This window comes from Tetrao urogallus (assembly GCF_951394365.1).
Source record: "Tetrao urogallus genome assembly, chromosome: 1".
NCBI classification, from domain to species: Eukaryota; Metazoa; Chordata; class Aves; order Galliformes; family Phasianidae; genus Tetrao; species Tetrao urogallus.
The window spans coordinates 15,965,060-15,985,413 of record NC_136813.1 but is presented as its reverse complement, the minus strand read 5'-3'; the positions used below and the strand labels follow the sequence as shown (position 1 = coordinate 15,985,413).

The 20,354-nt window shown below is 42.5% G+C and overlaps 1 protein-coding gene across 1 annotated transcript in view; it reads left to right on the top strand.

Moving 5' to 3' along the window:
* Positions 1 to 18,417, top strand: part of EXPH5 (exophilin 5) — a gene marked incomplete at both ends in the record, with an annotated part of 31,700 nt that extends 13,283 nt beyond the window's left edge. Inside the window, 5 exons of the mRNA XM_079548865.1 lie at positions 2,952 to 3,109; positions 5,275 to 5,419; positions 9,785 to 9,833; positions 11,406 to 11,532; positions 13,127 to 18,417. Of these exons, the coding sequence (XP_079404991.1) occupies positions 2,952 to 3,109; positions 5,275 to 5,419; positions 9,785 to 9,833; positions 11,406 to 11,532; positions 13,127 to 18,417 (5,770 nt within the window). The remainder of the gene's footprint in view (positions 1 to 2,951; positions 3,110 to 5,274; positions 5,420 to 9,784; positions 9,834 to 11,405; positions 11,533 to 13,126) is intronic.
* Between the last annotated feature and the right edge of the window lie 1,937 nt (positions 18,418 to 20,354).

Sequence of the window (20,354 nt, the reverse complement as noted above, 5' to 3'; positions counted from 1 at the left end):
GAGAAACAAACCTTTCCTCTTACAGCAGCAATGACAGCAACTTATTATCCTAACAGGAAGTGGCAGGACGGCTGCAGCTCGTTTGACAGCGTTCATGATAACGCACATGGAAGGCTGATGCATGCACCCATGTAGGTTAACTTTTCTCTGGAGAAGTCTGCATAAGAAACACTGGGACACACTTAAGCCAAGAATGAAGAGATGTTTTGAAAAACACTGTGGAGCAATTGCTCTCGAGTGTCTCATTGGTTCAGATGTTGCGTAGGCTCATTGATGGGAAAAGTTAGAGAGGTGCAGCCGCTGAGCTCATGTTGGATTGCTGCCTGCTGTGGTTTGTGGCACGGGCTTCTGGATGTCACCTGGGATGGGAGCTGCCTTTAATCCCTGTGGCAGCTTTCCGGTGGTGCTGCTGGCCCTGCAGGCTGCCCTCTACCAGGAGGAAGTGGTTCTGTGTGAAAGGAGGGGAAGGACGGACAGAAGGAAGGAGCAGACAGGAAAGCAAGGTTAATGCATTTGATGCAGAGGGCGCTTAGGTGTTCTGGCACTCCTGTGGCACAGTGTCTCAGTATGTAATGTGCAATCCGAGTAACAATAGCACTGGCTCACAGGCAAGTTCATTGCAATTTTGACTGCAGATACCATCTCCTGCTGTAATTGTTCCTCCAGACGGGCTTCCCTGGTAGTTCGTGGCCACAAGGGGCGTGCAGACCTGGCAGAGCAGGTACAGGGTGCAATGGTGCGGTTTGGCTGGGAGTCAGTGCAAACGAGAAGTGTTTAATAGTCGCACGATACTCCAATTACACATACACTAATACTATTCTGTACTCTCATAACTGTATATATATATATATATATAGGGTTCCATATGTGGGTGTGCATCTGTGTGTAAATACCGTGCACAGGCAATTTCAAGGGTTTATTTCATGACAGGTGATGAATACAGACAGTGCCAAACCTGTGCCAGTAAAGACTTTACAGAATTTAAATGTTAATGGCAGACTTTGTGCAGAACATCTATTATATTTTTTGGTGGTAGGCACATTCATTCAGTGCCTGATATGATGGATGCTAGAGTAAGTGAGTTTTTTGATGTTTTTCCTTCCATCTGGAATGGGTACCTATAGAAATGATGTAAGAGCTGGAGAGCTCTCCTGGGACAATGGCATGGGAAGGAGGCTGATGCAGGGAGCTGGGTGCACTCGGGGCTGCTGCCGTCAGGTGTCACTGCCAAGCGCCGTGTCACCCTTCTGCCTGCACAGAGACGCATTTCTGTGCATCATTTTGTAGCCTCTTCTCTTGGAAAGGGGAACAGTGAGTTCTGGCTGCTGTAAAGAGCTGTAGGAGGGGTTGGATGTAGGAGATGGTCTCCACCTTTGGGACCTCAGCAGACCAGCCCCACACGCTCTCCAGGCGCTTGCTCCGGCTGCGGCCGCTCCCTGCATACCTCATGCCTGGCTCCGAGCGTTTCTGCTACTCCTCAGGTCCCAGATCCCCTCTGCTAAGGCTGCGTGGGTGATGTCATGCAGTTGGCACGGGAGAGCACTTTGTTCATCTCCTCCTCCTGGTTCCTATTAGTGCGAGCTGTTTTCCATGCTGCAGATGGCGTTCACCGCGCTGAATCATTCCCACAGTGCAGCAGTGTCGGTGATGATTAACATCTTTGCCTTTGTAATAAATTTATTTGAAATGTCAAGCACTTGTGCCTGTGCCTGTTGGTCTTCTTCAGGGGAAATACTCACTTAGCAAAAATGTCTCTGTCCTGCCCTCCAATCCTTCAGAGGCCAACGGATGAGCAGTAGGTGCTGGAATGGACAGAGCTCTGTATCAGCTCCAGATGGATGCACATCCGTTTCCAGGCGAGACCTTTAATTTTCAGTTTGTTTCATGAAGCAGTGTTGTCTCCGAGAGAGAAGGAGGGTTTTTATGTAAATTGATAACTGGATAATGCATGTTCCTGGACATGGGTTTTACCACAGGTTAAGGTGGAGGATTGACATGAGCACCGTGGTAGAACATTGGCGTTACATCTTCAGGCTGTGCACAATGTTCTGCCCTGCTGCCATCAGAAAACATTGGGTGTGGATTTGCCACATTTGCATTTGTACTTCAGGCACTTGTGTAATGCTGTTTGAAAACAAGCAAGTTGCACTATCCAGATTTCTTTGCAAGTGTGCGTTATTCTTTTATGTCCAGATAAGCAGTGCAGTCCTGTGATCTCCTGGTATAAAAACTGAGCCTGCTCCTAAACAGCTTCTTCGTTTGTAGCCACGTGTGTGTAGCTTCTTCTCCTGTCTGTTTGTACAGCATCCACAGCCATCATTAGCTGCTTGCATGCATATACAACACAGGCAGAGTCACAGTGCAGCACGGGAAGGGGAAAATGTGACTAACTCGTTGGACATGTTGCATGAATACCTATTAGCTGAACTTAGTATTTGCTGTTCTCCTTTACAGAAAAAGTACGTGTAGGCACCCACTGCCAGGGCCTCATCGAGTTTGCTCAGGAAAATCAGAATTATGTCCTTAATGCTTTTGCTTAAATGACTGAATAAATGTTATAAGAGTTGCTTTGTTACAGTATTATTCATTTTAATTCAATTATTGCCTGGACCTAATCTTACTTTCAATTAGTTTTATAATGCTTATGAATTATTACCCCGTTTTACAAGGAAGAAGGATGCACTTGGAGGCAGAGAATAATGCAGGCATATGAGCAGTCCAGTTTAGCCAGTCACAGTCTGATTGGTAAGCAGGAGCATTCTAGTCCCACTGAAGTCTTCCATGTGGTTGCTGTGAATGCATCATGTCACTCGGTGTCTCTTTTCAGACATGTTATAGGGAGAAATATGCTGCAAGTACAGAAATGAACCATGGGAAGAATTCTTAATCATGTGTCTGCAATGTCTAAAGCAGGTTTAAAAGAAATTTTTTATTTTGTTTTCCCTTTCTAGAAAACTCCTGGAGAAAAAGAAATCTGAAGCAGGGCTGCAAGGAGTGACTGGAGAATGGTTTGAAGAAATACAAAGAAAAAAATTCCAGAATAACATTGATGTCAATACAATGCTAAAACCACCACTAGAGCATCAGCTAAGGAACAGCAAAAAGAGCAGTAAGCTGCATTTTCCCAGTTCCTTATCTATATCATAATGGGCACCAAAATAATGTCTTCAGCATTTCAGAATTTAGTAGTTAAGGAGTTTCTGACGTTGTACTGAGTTTCTTCTCCCATCAAAGTTTTGCCAAAAACACATCTTTCAAAATGAATGTTTTTGTAAGCAGATTCTTAGAGAATCTAAGGTAGAGATGTGAGTCATAAAAGAAAATCCCTGATACTCTCATCCCAGTGTTGCTGTTATTACAATAAATTTAGTGGTGGTTTCCCAGTTGAAGTAGTAATATTTGCTTCATACAAAATCTGTTTCAGCCTTCCCTGGTTTTCTTAAGGAAATCAGAAACACCTAAATGACATGTGGAAGTAGGTAATCTGGACTGGGTTGGGAGGTGTGGCTGTACTGGCAGGGACTTTTCTGGTATCACTGGGCTCAGGGCATGCCGTGCTGGTTACCAGGATGGGTGGAACAGCCTGGACAGCTGGCCTGACTGAGAAGGAAGAGCCAGAGATCTCATTTCACGACTGCTGTTGCCCATCCAAAACGGACATGCACAAAACTCATGGTATCTTTACCAATCATGGCATCTGTACCATCTTTTTCATCTTCCCTCTAGATGGTTTTCATGCATAATGTATGCTTTCAATGCGTTCACCTTTTTGCACATTCTGCACTAAACCTCATAGCAAGTAGAAGCAGAATCATATGGAGAGAAGTATTTCAAATGAAAGGTGAAGTTCTCAACATTTTGCTGAAACTACAGCCTTCCGCAGGACAGACCTCTCTTCTTTCCTGCCTGTCGAGCTCTCGGCATCTCTCTTAGACCACATCTATCTGGTTTTCTCTTTCAGAGGTGGTCTGATTGCTGCATTGGCTAACCAAGCTGTGCCTGATTGTTCTCCCCTGATCTTTGACTTTGAAAGCTGCTGTTTCTATTTCAGACCTGAAGAAGGGGCTGTGTGCCTCAAAGGATTCTCTGGTATTTGCATCCTTATCAGTTTAACAGTAGGTTCTGCTACCTGCAGTCTTGCTCTGCCTACATCCCTAGACCATTCTGCATGTGGCAGAATGCTGGTAGGACTCTCCTGATGTCATTTTTCAGTCCAGCAATGCCACAGGGTTAGGCTCTGAAGGGGCAAAGGAATCCCCAGCATACACAGTGATTGTCACTGAAGTGAAAGCTTACACACAGGATTTAAGTCACATGGCACATGGCATGCATTATTTGCTTCATTTTGAACTAAGTCCAAAACACTGCCTCTTGCTGTTTCTATTGGTGACACTTTGCTCCCGTTTATGTTTTTGCTTTCTCCTGTGTTCATTGGATAAGCCATTTTCAGGCTGTTGTATTTTCTGAAAGACAGGATGTTTTAAATGGCAAAAAAAGAGATGCAGTGCTTTATTTCCTTATGTCCTTCAGATTCTTGTGATACATTTCAGCAGCAGACGCTGTGGTTTCTTTCCCTAACCTGTGAGTGGTACTTCTCTCCTTGCCGTGGATGGCTCTTCCAGGCACACTGGGTTTATCAGCAGTGGCTTGCTGCAATTTAAGAAATCAGGCTGTAACCTTTCTGAGGAAACCAGATCTTCAGAAAAATATCTATGATATTTTGCATTTAAAAGCAGTTTCTAATGGGCGATTCACAGCAGAAAATACACACTCCAGAGCCTTGGAGTGGCCCAGGGAATCCCATGAGAAGGAAGTGTTTAATACACAATACTGAATTCCCCTTAAGTAGTTACATTCCAGTCCATTAATTCATTTCAGGGCTCTAGAATTTCTTACACAAGTGAAAGGAAAGTGACTAATGATTGTGGGTGCCTCCATTTTCAAATGTCTCATTTGCCTTTATTTTAAAATATTTCTGCTTTTCAAGTGGTTGAATGCTGTTTGCTTACTGAAAATCGGCCTCATTTGTCTCACACATATCACCCAGAAACAACAGTACTTTTTGAAACTTTAGACCTGCTTATCTTTCCTTTAGCCTTCTGGTTAGTCATTAGAAACCAGTATATGTCCCATACATAAATGTCAGTAACATTGGATTTTTCTAGTATGAGAGACAAGCAAAAGAAAATCGTGAAAACCTAACTTTTAGTCTGCATTTCAGTACTGTTTATAAGAAGAATTTGAAACCACTCTAATTTTCATAATATTTTTTAGATCATAAAGAATTCAAAATGTCGTCCTGCACAAATCCTCAAGCACAGAAGAACACGTCCAGTTCCTTCCTGGGGTTCAGATCACCTTTTGCTTGGCTTTTCTCCTTCAGGAAATCAAGGAAAACCCAGACTCAGAAGCAACCACGGTGAGCTACAATAAAAACATACTAAAAGTTTTAAAAGTATGTGAATTGTGTTTTGCTTAGAAAGCTTGGTTAAAAGTAATTCTCCTGTCTCCTGCAGGAAGGCTGATGTGTTAGTTGGTCATGTAATGAGGGATTGTCTGCTATGTGTTGGAAGAATAAGGATTAAGTGGCAAGTAATAGCTAAAGTCTTTGTTCAGACTTTACATAGAGGTTCTGGGTGTATTGCAGCCCCTGGATGTAATGTCTGCGTTCTGTTTAATTCCTCTGCAGGACAAGGTGTATGGTGACAGGGACCTGGTCCCCTCTGGCAGTGGCATCACAGGGAAGATCACTTTCCCAGACTGTGCAGAGAGTATGGGCCGGAGGCAGCCCTGCTGCAGCAGTTCCCACTTTTCTGGCCCAGAGGCAGCTTAAAGCTGTGCCTGGAACTCCATTCAGACAAATAGGGCAGCTCCTGGTTCTTTTGTCTCTGGTGCTTCATCAGGGCTTTAGTTTCAACTGGAGTTGGACTGAGGACCGGCACATTGGCAAGTGCTGATGCTGCAGGGTTGGGAGAAGCATCCTTCCCCCTCACATCCACAGGACTAAAGCCACTGCTTAAAGGATATGGGGGCTACGCTCAAACTTGTTAGACTGTTTTCTCCTTATTTTGTGGTCCCTTTCTCCAGGTGCCACCGTGAGCCGAATGAAATATTACTCTTTTTGTGTACATCTTGGTTAATTTGAGCTCAGGACTGGGACAGATGGGTGAACAGACTTCGTGCAGTGCTTTCATATCCAAGTATGAAGCTGTGAGATCTTTGGCACCAAGAGCTGACTGTCACTGTTTGAAGGTGTTGGACTGGTCCCTGGGTGGTACAGCACTAGGACGAGGAACTGCTCTGGCAAACAAGGAAGGAGAGCATCAGGAAATGTTGATCAGTGGGATGCACAGACTTTGCAGCACAGCTGCATGCCATTGTGGGATCAAAGCAAGTAAAGAAAGGTCGAGTAAAGGCAACAAGGTTAGCTTTGTGGATGTTTACTGGTAGCAGTTCTACATAGCAACACAGCATAGGAAAAAAAAACGCAAAACATTTGTAGAGTTTTATAGCAGACACCTGTACACGTCACCTGCTCCTTCCTCCTTCCCTGGCAGGGACCGCCCCGTGTGCCGGGACGTGGCGCAAGGCTGCAGGTGCCCACAGTCCCTCCTGCCGTGCCAGCAGGCTCCTGGCTCAGAGAGCTGGAGCTCTTCATGCCAGTGTGCTGATGCAAAAGGGTTAGGCTGGAGCTAAGTACTGGAATGGTTTCTTAAAAATATAAGTCATGCCCGCTCATTGCATCATCTCCCCTAATATATACTTATCTCACTATTCTGCAGAAAATCTATCCTATCTTAGATTCGGATGCCTTTGGTTTCTTGCAGCACACAGCTTGAAAAATAAACAAGTCAGTCCTGACGTGTAGCTGAGCCGATTGCCACATTTTCAAGCCACGCCTCTCTGTCGAAAACTTCCCCCACCCTCTTCTAGGTGTTGCCGTGGCATGTGGTTTGCTTGATGCATAGGCAGTGTGCTGAAATAATCTGCCTCTCGCCAGGTAGAGTTATTCCAGGGAGTCAGAGAAATACAGCAGCAGGCAGCAGTGCCAGTCCTGTGGAGAAGTCTGCCTGGCAGAGGCTTGAGCAAGCTTAGTGCCATTGGGAGGGTCCTTTTTGTGTCAGAGAGACAGTGTCATCAGCCGTGGTGGTGTTTTGGTCTGAAAATGGTTATGGATGCTGCAGAAATGACTGTGCTTATGTGGAGATACAGAAGATGCTAATGAAAGGTTTGTAGCTGTAGTTTGAAGGTGCAAAATATTTGATCGTATTTGGTTCAAGGGTGCTCAGTGTTCTTGAATTCATTCTTGCTTTCTTCTATTACGTGCTAATGATGCTGGAAAAGAAATGCTATTTAATTGTGTTTTCAACAAATTGGAGTTACGTGTGTGTTGCTTGGCTGGCTTCTCAGGTAACGCTGATGAGAAGAGTGCAGAAGAAAATGGATTACAGTCTGGCATTGTTAACTTGGACATGGCCTGGGGAAGACAGGTGCTGCAGTGAAAACAGCAATTTGCAGCAGATTTCAATTCATGGGTTTATATTACTGTTATCAGTAGTGGTAGTTTACAGTCCTGCATTTAGTCTTACGTTCTGTTACAATAACATGTAGATGTATATACATGTATGTAAGTGAAATTGTTTAACAAACAACTGCTTTTCCAAAGTAAGAAGTTGGGTCTTTGATAACAAATATTTTTGAGCAGAATTTAACTCCTTTTCTGATTGTGAATAACGTTTACAAGTGTGTGTGTGCATGTGCGTGTGAGAAATAATGTAAACATTGCTTAATAGCCTTAACCAGGAGAGAAACTGAATTACCTATTCCTAAAATTAAACAGCGATTCTCTGGAAGAAAACAGAACTCTAATTTTTGAAAGGCTGAAAGCTAAGAAAAAAAGAAGAGGCAGGTTAGGAGGTGGAGAGATTGACATGGGGAAGAGATTAAAATCATCTTGTCTGTGTTGCTTGGCGGGGAGGAGCACAAGGCAGGATGCACTGCCAGTTATTTCTCAAGGAACAGTGACAACAAAGACGTGGAGCGTTTAGAATAGTGCCAGAGGTGCACATGACAATTGGGTTTTTGCCTAGACTGGCAGCAGAGGGTTCTCACTGAAGGGCCTGCTTCCTGTGAGCTTCCATGCACTGAGCAGTCGCTTTGTGCCCGGTGCATGGGAGGGCAGTGAGCAGGGAGCAGCTCTGCATGGCAAAGCTGAAGGAGGGAGCTGCTGGCCAAGCTTCTACATTTTTGTTACGCGTGGAATTAAAATGAAGGTGAGTTGCTAAGACAGAGGTTTTCACTGAGCTTGCTCTGCAGGAAATCATTGTAAAAATTCTGGAATATGTTTAGTTCATGTTTGTGGTAGAAGAATTAAAACATATTTGACATCATTTTGCTTTAAAGGAAGAGTTACATACACCTCTGAGTCCTGATTCTGTAAATTCACAGGGAGAGGTCCCCCACTGAACGAATGGCTGTTCACATTCAGGGTTCCAGAAAAAAGGAGGACTGTCAGATTGGGATTGCCTGGTCCAAAGCCCTCTGAGATCACCGGCCTTGTTTCCATTGGTTTCAGTTGAACCCCACGGCAGAGAGGAATCTTGGTTTTAAAGTTCACAATTACAGAAGCAAAAACAAATTACACCTTTCAACTGTTCTTCCCTGCCCGCAAGCACATTGCAAACAAATGACAAAGCACTTGGGGAGGAAGGCTTGGCCGCAGCGAGCCTGCCAACGAGCCGGTTCCTACTTGCTGCCGAGGCACAATAAAACAGTCTGCCCGAGCACGAGGAGGTTTTAAAAGCCTAAGAACAAGGCTGTTCAGAAAGGCTTTGAGGCAAACAGGAATGAGCAGAATCTTCTGTCCCTCCTTCACTTTCTCTCGAGAACTTCCTGGGAAAAAAGTTTCTGCAACCAGGAAGGGCGGGCAGCGAGCAGAAGCTGTGCCCCATTTCCCTTGGGGCTTTTGAAGGGTCTGGGTGTGTTTGTTCATAAAGCAAGGATTCGAAGACCAGAATGGACTCGGTGAGGTCAAGTGTTCTTGTTTCTTTGGTTCTTTCCCTGCTGGTACGCCTGCAGAGCTGCATGCTCACAGTGTGCAATGAGTGCTGCTGGGTGAGCTCTGCCATCCGCACGGTGCGTGGAGCAGTCAGTTCCCTCATCGTCCTCAGAGAGCATGTTTAAAATGGATATATGAGGGCTGTTCTGGATGAGCAAGTTCCAAGTTCGCACCAAAACCTATGTGCTGCTGTGTGCCCCCCTTGGCAGGGCAGAGCTGATGGGGTGGTGAGCTGGACCTGGTGATCCCCAGAGGATTCTTCCAACCATTATGATTCTGTGATTCATTATGTGGAGAAATATGGAAGAGAAAAAACAGTAGAAATTCAGATACAAACCAGTTACCTATTTACATTTAGTCAACTCCAGCTGCTCATGGTTCCCACTACCTTACTGTTGTTTGGAGAAGTAGCAGTATCCCATTGTAATGCTGGATGTGAACCATGACTGCGGCTGTTGGAAGCACTGAGCTGTCAGCAGGTTGAGTTCATTCTTGGCCTCACAACCAGAACATTTGCAAACTGACAAGGCCGAACCAAATGGTGAATTTCCTCAGCCTTTTTTTGTCAGCAGGATTTTTTGGCAGGGGGTGGGTTCTTCTTGAAGCAGTCTTTTTTTACCAAGTCCTCTTGGTAGTTGTTAAAGGGAAACTGCTGCTTATTTACTACCAGGTAAAATGATACCATGTTTCTTTCCCAAGCCAACGTTTAAATCCTTCTGCTTACAGATATGATGACTCTGCGAGCACAGCTCCAAAGCTGGAAGAAATGGCAATGGTGAGTAGCAGATTGACTTTATTCTCAGCAGTGTTTAAATCCCAGGCTTTTCAAATACTAATGCCCTTTGTTTGGGCTGTTGGGATAATACTGTTTAAGTAGTGTTCTCCCAGTTCTTGTTTTAAACACTGAGTAAACCATGTTATGAATCTGTTGGTGGCAATGAAATGGAACTTACCCAGTAAACCACAGGCTTCAGCTCTCATAATGATGAAACAACTGCAAGAATAAGTTCACAGACCAAAATCTTCACATATTTTGCCAGATGTAATCAAAGTACAAAATATCAAAACTCACTTTGAATAAATAGTTTATTGACTTAGTTCTTCATTTGTACATTCCACAGTAGTGGAAAACAGTTGCTGGCATGGGTAGGCATTGAGCTAGAGCCTGCTCCTGCCCCATTTCCACACATGGAATTCATGTGTAAATGTGAATTTTGACAGTAAGAAATTATCTTTTGACTGAATGTTCCAAGTTATGAGCACAATCTCAATTCAAGCATGAAAAAAAACAAATTTATATGTGACATAATTTACGTGTTCTCTGTTGCAATAAACAGATTTCCTCCAAGGATGATATTTGTTATTTTAATTACTTTATTGCCCTGTATTACTAACATGTCTTTCCTCCTCTTCAATTGTATGGTATAACCACAGAGGGGACTAAAAATGTGTACAGTATATAATCAAAGGTGTAGAGGAGGTAAATTAGCCACCACCCTTCTCTCAGACTTCAAAAACAAAGGGGTAATCTTTAGTAATATGTGATGGAGACAGACCTCATAAAGATTCATAGAATCCTGACTATTGTATAAACAGTTTATTACAGCTAAAATATTACAAATATTGAGAGCTAAAAAGTAGTAAGGGGTTTAATTAAAAAAATGGGGAAGGACCTCAGCTAAAGTAAAGCAGCAGTTCAGCAGCTGTCTGCACTATTCTCACCTGAGAACACGAGCTGAGAGAACTGTGGATGGGCCATGAACCTCTCCAGCTTGGCACAAAGGCTGGACTCAGACCCATGGGGAGCAGGGGAACATTTTTCCTGCTTCTAAGGTCGTTTATCACAGCCTTCCAAAATGGTTTTGGTGTAGTACTTAAACAGAGTAATGGATCAGATGTGGAAAGAGAATATCTGCAATCTGAAAATTGACTGTGGTAATTAATAATTAAATCTCTTTAGGGAGATCAACTTGCAAATTTTAAAATGTGTTGGTCAAAAAAAAGCACTTAGGAAGTCGTAAGTGAAAAGATGCAGAAAGGATGCATGTGGAAGAAAATAAGTGAACAGCACCCCTAGTTATTCATAACTTGTGTATCCATAACATAATACAGTATGAGGATCAGGTGAGATAATGTTCTGCATGAGTAAGAGCCTTGAAAATGGATGCAATTTTACAGAACCCTAGTTGTATATTTTAATGACATAGCATATCTTAAAAAGAATTTTGGATCCACAAAGAATTTACTGGCCTCTGTGATTTGTGACGTGCTTTGTGATGTGACAGGATGCTGGGGATTTGAACCTACACTTAGAACTAAAATCACATTGCCTTACACTTCTTCACAGACTGAAACATGTAATGCCCCAATGTCAGCTGATACAAGTGGTCATTCTTTTGATGTAAAACAAGATCAAGTGATGGAAGAGAGTACCCAGGAGTGGAATGAACAGCTAGAGAAGGAGTTTTTCAGTGGTGAGTGAATGTGCTAACTTTATTAGAATATAATTCTTGCTAGAGGTGACTGTGGTAACTAGTTTCTGAGATTTTCTGCAAAAGCATAGGCTGCAAGGATATGGCTCATTACTTCTAATGCAGTGACTACTTTTTGCTGACTTTGTCTGTCTGCTCTGACATAAACATTAAGATGGGTCACCTTTCCCTCTTAGTCTGTATGTCATCCTGTACAGAATCAGTTCAGAAAAATCACGTCTGATTGTGTATATTTCTCTCTGCTTAGTCTGACTGAAGCCCCTATTGCTTTCTTTAGATGTAGATGTAGTTGTGGGAGAAGAATTTTATCCCCGTCTCCTGCACGTGTGATTTTGATAATGAACCGTTGAGTGTGCATTTCTGCACTTAATGCTTCAAGCCACAGAAGCAAGAGGCACTAAGGCTTTCAGTTACCTTTCTGGGAGCTCTCACAGAATCATCATTTCTTGCTAGTTCTTTTTCTTTCTGCTGAGAACTGAGGCAGGATCAGAGCCAGTTTACAGGGATACTGTCACCCAGAATTCCAACAAGAGCTCACAGCTGGGACTTAATGTGTGATCAGGAAGCAGTGGGTGAGCTGGGAGTGCTGGAAGAGGAGAACACTGTGTGCTGGACAGTGGTTCTCCTGAAACTCACATAGCCATCACTGCTCTGGGCATCAGTCATAACTGTAACTCCCTATCAGTAATAACTCCCTGAAGAAAAACTTCTCTATTTTCTTGTACTAAACTGGCTCTATGGGACTCCTCTCTCTCCTGTGCTGAAGAGAAACTTAGAAAAACGGAAAAAATAGTTCCTTTTTATTCCACCTATACATTCCTGGCGGTGCTTTCTTGGTGATTCAATATGATTAGCAGAGATTTGTATTGACTGATCAGTCAGTCTTTTTATTTGACTGGGTTAAGAAATGCTGTAACAAAACAGCCAAATCCATTTGGTTCTGTCATATGTCTTCTGTACTTTTAAAATATAGAAAGAATACAATCAGCAAATGCATAATTATTTAGAAAAGAAATACTTAAATATGTTGCTGTTTGTTAGTCTCATGACTGAATATCGTGATTAACTGAGCAAATTACCAAATTGGTTTGCAAGATTACTGAATAGGCTTGTCGCATGGCTTGCAGAATTTTGTGTTCCCCACCACTTAGACCATAATGCATGTTCTGATCACACGGAGGGCTCCCTGTTTACTGACAAGCATTGTGAAATCTTTTCAGGGCTTTTTACACAGACTAGATTTGGGAAGTTTGCCCACACACACATTTAGCTAGTGAGGATGAACTTTAAATTTTTTAGTTTTCTTCTAAGTAACATAAAGCCTAACATTTACATCAAAAGCAGTTTTGAGATTAGAGATTTTAAGATTAGAAGCAGTGGTTTTTTTTAAGTTTCTTGTGTTCTTAATCAGTGGCCACTGAAAGGTCCTGTGGAAGAATGCATGGTTTAGAAACAGCTTTGTATGTTTTGAAGCTGAATCCTTTCTAAACCAGTTTTATACAGTCCTTTTTTTAAACATAAATGCTCAGAAGATTATTGCAGAAAGCAAAACCAAATATCTGCTTCTCTTGTGCAGTTCTTAGTGATCTAGATAATCAGCTGGCCCAGGAGCAATCCCAAGATTCTTTGGACAGGACAGATTCTACTAGCAGTGCATCAAGTGTGCAGTACAATCAAGATGCCTTCCCCACTTTGAAGAGGCACACTGCTAATCGAGGGCAACTCAGAAATGACTGGAGTGACATACCCAGCACATTTTTCCCAGACGGACTGAGAACAATAAGAGCCAAAGATGAACACAAGATCCTCATCAGACCAAGGAAATTGCACAGTGCATATATAAACTGGCAGCAGACAGCCTTTCAAGATGATTTTAAATACAGTGATCCAGCTGATGGAAATTCTCATCTGCGAAGCAGCAGGCTGCCTTCCGTTTCTTTTGGGCGGTCGTCAGAAGGTAGCTTGTATCCTCCTTCCATAACACAGAACAGTGGATTTAGGCACAAGAGTTACATGGACAGGGGTACAGCTGGCAGAAGTTACTCGGTATGTTCCCTTCGGAGATGCCCATCATCAGTATCTTCTGATCAGCTATCAGCATCAAGCTTGCAGTGTCCATTGGCAAGGGAGAACAACAATGGCTTTGTACCAAGGTTTGGTCGACAAAACCCAAAAAGAATTCCTTTGTCTTCTATTGTATGGAACAATACACCAGACTCTCCTGGGCAAAGATCAACTCAAGAAAAGATGTTTAGAACCCAATCACTGATGGAGTTTCATGCTACAGACCATGGCAGATATCCTCGCTCTTTGCAAGACAATGAGAAATATGCCTGTTACCACTCAAAACACCACTACAGGAGATCTATTTCAAGCAGTAATTGCTTCAGTAGAATTAGTTGCCCTGACAAAGCCACTTCTCCATTGTCCTTTGATAACTGGGAAAATTGTACATTCTACCAATCAGAAAGTAATATTTCTAGATCATACTGTAGAGATATTTCTTCTCCTGGCACGTTGTATTCAAACCACAAGAATTCTCCTTATGGAAAGACAGAGAGCTATCTTTCTTGGACTGATATTCCTCAATACTGCAATGATAATGTGTTTATTTCTCCTGATACCAGATTTGAAGTGATGATGGCTAATTTGAATGACCAGCAGCTGGCATACACAAGAAATGCTAAGTTTGCTTCCCAGCACCTGCAGAATGATTTTCACATGTATTCTCCAGAAAATATGAATATTAAAACATTAACAAGAAGTGCAAGTAGAGCTTTTTCAGAATTCACTGAAGGCCATCAGCCGCATCTAAGCTGTAACTCTGTAGTTTCTTCTTCTGTTGTCAGAAGTGATGACTCTGTCTCACCTAATTTGAAGGACCAAACAAAACCTATAGGACTGAACAGGAATTCAGTCATTACCCAAAGAGGCACTAAGGCAGGTGTTACACAACTAGAAAAGGCTGAACGTAGGAAACTGCCAGATGGAGTGGACACCAAAGACATGCCTTTACAGTCTGTTTCTCAACAAGCAGATACAACCTACATCAATACCCAGAGTTTTCCCTCGAATAACTCTGCTTTTGCTATGTTGCAGAGTGATGCATCTCTCTTTAATGCACTGAGATCAAAGAGACAAACCCAAGTCAGTGCCAGAACAGATACTGCAAAAATGGTTGCAACGAACAGCAATAAAAGAAATGTACAAATGAAGGAAAATAATTGCACACCCAACAGCGTATTCAGTCAGTCTCCCTGTACTTTGCCAGCTAACAAGAACAAAAGGGAATCTTTTCTTCCAAGCCAGAAAGAATGGGAACATAATCTGCAGTATGTGAGAAGAAGAGGGAGCATCAAACAGGATAATCAGAGTGCAGAAGCTGTTTGCCAAGCTGCCCCAGTGGGACAGCCTGCACAGCTGAATGCTGCTTCTGCTCCATCCACTGAAAAACTAGCAAACTGTCACAACCTGTTGTCCTGGCCTCCTGACCGTTCATCCAGTTCCTCACAAAGTTCGCCACCAGCACTTTATCACGGAGTTGGGAAAGCAGCTCAAGTGAGTGGAATGGGCGTTACCAAAAAGACTCCACAGGAAACACCACAAAATACAAGCACTTTTGTTACTAAGAACTGTAGCGAACTATTCAACGCTAGTTCTCCACGACAGGGAAATTCTGGAAGTACTTCTACATGTAGTTTTGATGGAGATCCCAAGACCCCTGAACATAATTTAAATTATTTTTGCTTTGAAAAAGAAAATGGAAAAACAGGGAATCGTTCACCTTGTACTGAAAGGCTTCACAAGCAAGACAGCTTGCTGAGACATACCAGTAGCTGCAGCATCACTGGTTCCCCAAGGAGAAGCAGCCTCAAATCCTCTGATCCACTTGTTATTTATTACACTTTACCAAGAAAATCAGCTAGCATTGCTGGTAGTATTATGTCAGATACACCCATCTCTCTCCCTAGAGATAACAGAAGAAGCATGTATGATTGTTTAAGGACTGAAACTCCAAGTGGAGCATATCCCTGTTCTAGTCAAAGAGATGTGTCTTGTTTAGATTCAAAACATTCCTTCTTAAGGTCAGCACCGTTAAATGTTGCTGCAAGTAACAAGGAGAAACATTACCCCAGTCCTTTAACCAGAAGTCCTGATGATTTGACAAGCAGCAGCACACCAGTTGAGCTGACAGACAGATGTAAGCATCTAAGCAAAAGAGAATCCTCTGTGTTTTCAGATTGTAAGGAAAGGGGAAACTGTTTGCAGAAATATAAAACTACAAGCACGTTTACAGTAAGTGTTGATGAAGATCATGTCAAGTACCATGAGCTAGTTTCAATTTATTACACGTTGCCACGGAGGCATTCCAAAACATTTTGTAACCTCTTTAGGGATAATGCAGAGGATGCAGATTTGTCTCTTCCCGGTGAAAATTCTCAGTCACCAAGAATACGAAAAAAGAAGAGTGAAGGTCACGTGAGTTTAGCAGATGTTTTTTTCCCCAGTCCTTTGGAAAAAGAGGTGCCTTCCTGCTCTTCTGACCGAGCACCTTCAGCTCCGGTCACACCTCAGAATGTAGAATCTGTAGTTCACCATGAAGAAAAGAATTCCCACTCATCTCCTGACTCCAAGAAGGTATGTACTTCCAAGTCAGTGAGCATGGTAAATAATAGGAATGACAGTTCAACAGATCTTTCAACAGATCATGTACTTTCTGATGTGGCAACAAAAGACGTTTCTTTAGGTGCTCCACAACCCACTGCAGTAGTGGCTAACTCGGGTAACAGCCTTTCTGATGCATCAAAGAACCAAAATACAGAAACATACCCAAAAGAAAAGAAGGAAATTTCTCAGACAGCCACACCACGAAAATCCACTTTACCAACCCCTCCCAAACCAGGCAGACCTTCAGAGAATCGCTTTTATTCTGCTTCAACAAGTAAGAATAGCATACAGAAGGGAAACTCTGCAAACTGCTCTCAGCCTGCTCCAGTAAGTACGAATAAAAATCAGAACAGTTTGCTTCTCCATGTGAGAGAGAAGGGCTCTCGTGGAAGGATCCACACAGAGTGTGCTGATGTGCCATTGCCGCCTGGGGAGGACAAAGGCAGGGGTAGTACCAAAGTGAAACAGGGAGTAAATTTCCCACACCAAACCACTCCTCTGTATAATCACAGAAGCAGCAGACTGCAGTTAAGAGCTGGCAGTTCAAGAAATAACGCAAACAATGTGAGCTCTTGTAGCAAAATGCCTTCAGAATCTCAGAAGAAAGCATTTGAGGTTGGTACAGCTTCCAGTGCTGATGCACTGCTTCAGCCAGATGAAGCTATTAGTGCAGAGACAGGTGAGTTAAAGAACCCTAAAATCAAAAAAGAGCAAAAGTTGCAAAGTACTCAAATGGATAAAGACTGTAGTGGTTTGCAGGCATTAGGGAAGCACAATAAGGGCAGCATGGATGTTAACAGTAAAGACAAAGTCTTCCGGGTTACACAAGACCAAAAATTAACACAGAATGTAGAAAATGAGAACAAGCTTCTCTCTGACTGCACAAGAGACAAAATCAAAGATATAGAAAAAAGGAAAAACAGGCCTTCGATTAAAAATAAACTGGCAGCTGTTTGCAAAACAAGTCGAAAATTTTCAAGTAAAAATTTACCTCCCAAGCCGCACATAAGTAATATTTTTTCACAGAACGATGGAAATGCCACTTGTTTAGAGGTGAGCATGTCCCCTGACTCACTGACTTCAGCAGATTGCCATCAGTCACTTCTGCAGTCTGAAACCAAAAATCAGAATGACAGTCCGGAGTCTGACAAGAGTACACAAATACCAAAACCAGCTGAGATTAATAAGAGTGAAAATGTGAATGATCCTTCTTTACTTGTTAACAACTTAAATTGGAGGTCTCTTAAAAGCTATTACACCCAGAAGGAGGCCATCAGTTCCAAAAAACCTACAGCAAAAGTGGAAGATAGGCCAAGTCTTACAACCCAATCTCCAGATAAAGCGTTAGCCACAAGAAATAAGAATTCCCAAACGCCTGATCTCAGGTTAGAAAATAGAAGCCAGCCCATCTCACCCAGCACTACTGCACTGGACCCAACAGATGGTGAGAAAAGAAGAGCTAGCAGCAGTGCTTGCACTCTTCCTTTGCCCCTTTTAACTGACAAAAACTCAAACACATTTATAAATAATTGCTTGCAGGCTGACATAAGTCCAAAGCAGAACTTGACTTCTCAGGCAGGGCTTACTGAACACCAGAATGCCTCTGAATCCAACAGCTTAAGAAATGCAAACTTGCATAGCCAACTGTTGCGCAAGGCTTGTGCGAAAAATGAGCGTGAGCGTCACTTTTCTGAGAGTATTTGTGCTCAAGATTCCCACGAGACGTTTGCCTCTGGGAACAATATTCTGCCAAAAGACAGTGTACATGGGAAGAGATGTAAATCTTACTCAGAGGTGTTGTCCTGTGATGAGAATGAAAACTGGGCATTGGATGAGGAACGGTGTCACAGTACGAGGAATCTGATGTATCCTTCTGTTGAGTTTGGTATATTTGGCAAAGAACAACAATTGGCTTTCCTGGAAAACATCAAGAGGTCACTCACAGAAGGGCGACTGTGGAGACCTTGTCTTCTTAACAACCCAAGTGCTTTCCGAGATGGAGAGTCCCCTTCCATAAACAGAACAGAGCTTTTCAGCTCTAGTTCTGCTGGAAGCAAGGTATCCTCTGCTGCTTCGTCGCCCCAGGAGCTGCCTGACATCTATCAGGATGACCCAGCTGCTTACTCAGACTCGGACTCTGATACCACCACAGATGATGAATATTACCTGGACGAGATAGATAAAGAATCAGAACTATGACTGCCCATGGTACATAGATGGTGAGGTAGTTCCTGAGCAGGCAAAAACGTGACAAATACTTTGAGCCAGTTCTAGTGCTGCTGTAGAACAGTACTGAAATAGACAAATTCATACTTTACCTACATCTTCTCACATGTCTCCAGAGGAAGGCAACAGGTTACTTTGCTGATAAGCATTTTTCCAGCTCTCCCTGTTTACCCGACGAAACGTAATAGTGCTGATCCATCCCACCTTGCCAGCACCCACACAAAATGCTCTAGAAGTGAATAACTTCACAGCAAATTTCACTGCTGGAAAACTGTGAAACTGCTGACACAGGTGAGCATGGAAATGCCTTTCAGATGTGCATGCTGGGAGATGCACAGCTGACGCAGCTTTGGCTGCAGTTCAGATGCATTGCCAGGCTTCTGCCTTTGACTCAGGAACACATTAATTTGGATTAATGATCAGGCACTTTGAACCATGCAAAATGTAAGAAGATGTTGACCCTGTTTATTTCGCATACAAACCCGATGGTTTGAATCTGAAGCTATTCTAGCACTGGGAGAATGAATGCAGAAGATGCCTTGGGGCTGCTCTGAGCCGGGCTGTGCCTGGTGAGCCTGTGCCACTGCTGTGCAGCATGCACTGGCCTTGTTTTCCCACCAAGTAAATAAAATGGGTGAAAAATGCCCTTTACCCTTTCCTCAATTAATACCTTTTCCTGGTAATTTCCCACAGTTCCCACTGCCACCGTGGTGCTTTCTGTCCTTTGAACCAAAAAGCTGCAGATGGTTCCCTGTGGCTGTTGGTCAGCCACACTGACAGATGGGGTGTTATAGCTCAGAGCCACAGAGCACCCATGGCCATTCCATGCTCACTGAGCTTTGATCAGCAGCTTGCTGAGCCAGCAAATAGTATTTTTAAATAATTTTACATTTGTTACTACTTTAATAATTTCACATGTGGTCTAAAGTGCTGATCCGTATTTTTGATACACTTTTTAATTCGATAAAACTTCTGCAGGACTTAATTATATTTTTGTAACTGGAAGGACAATATCCTGATGTTTTCAAATAATATATTATAAACAAGCAGTGCTTGTCTTGCTTAATGCTCTACAAGAAACTAAAGGATGAAAATATTATTAAAAGTAACTGGTATCCTTATTTTTTATATGTAAACTTCGTTGAAGAAGTGGGTCTCTAACTCAAATGTGTATCTAAGTATTATTGCTTTATACTGGGATAATTTGTCTTTTATTATTCATAAATGGACTAATATAAACTGTGTATTTATAGTCAGAATTTATCTCTATGGTATGTCTGTCTTGGAAGAATGTAAGCATATACTGGCATATGCAGTATTGGAAGGCAGTAACTACTGTGTGACTGTAATCTTGTCAAATGTCCTATTCTAAGGAGGATTTATGTTTTTCTGTAAATGGTTCTATGTGTTCAGGATCTTGTAGAGTAAGACAGTGAAGCCAGCTGAGTGCCAGATTGTACATTTCTGCAAAATGTTAATCTAACAACTGGGAAGACCAACCTACGTAAGTTAAAGGATAATAAAATATATTTTTACAAGAGAGGTAAATAGTTGTACAGTTTTACTTGACTGGAAGTGGATGGCTTAGAACATTTTTATTTGTAAATATTTCTACTTCTTCAGTAGAAGTTGGATTAAGTTCTCACCTTGCTGGCATAAAAGATGTTTTTTCATTTGCTTTGCTATTCACGTACCGGAAATGAGGTGGCTTAATTTACTGTAAGTAAATAAAGAAAATGGCTTCTGGTAATAAATCAGTTGTGCAATAATGCATCCTGTCAAGGAGCTGTAATTGAATATTGACACCAAATGGTGGTATTCTGTAAAGCAGTTATGTGAGAAGAGGGAGAAAAATCCTTCGAGTAGCCATTAGTTCCATTCAGTTTGGCAGAACCAGATTTTGATACCTT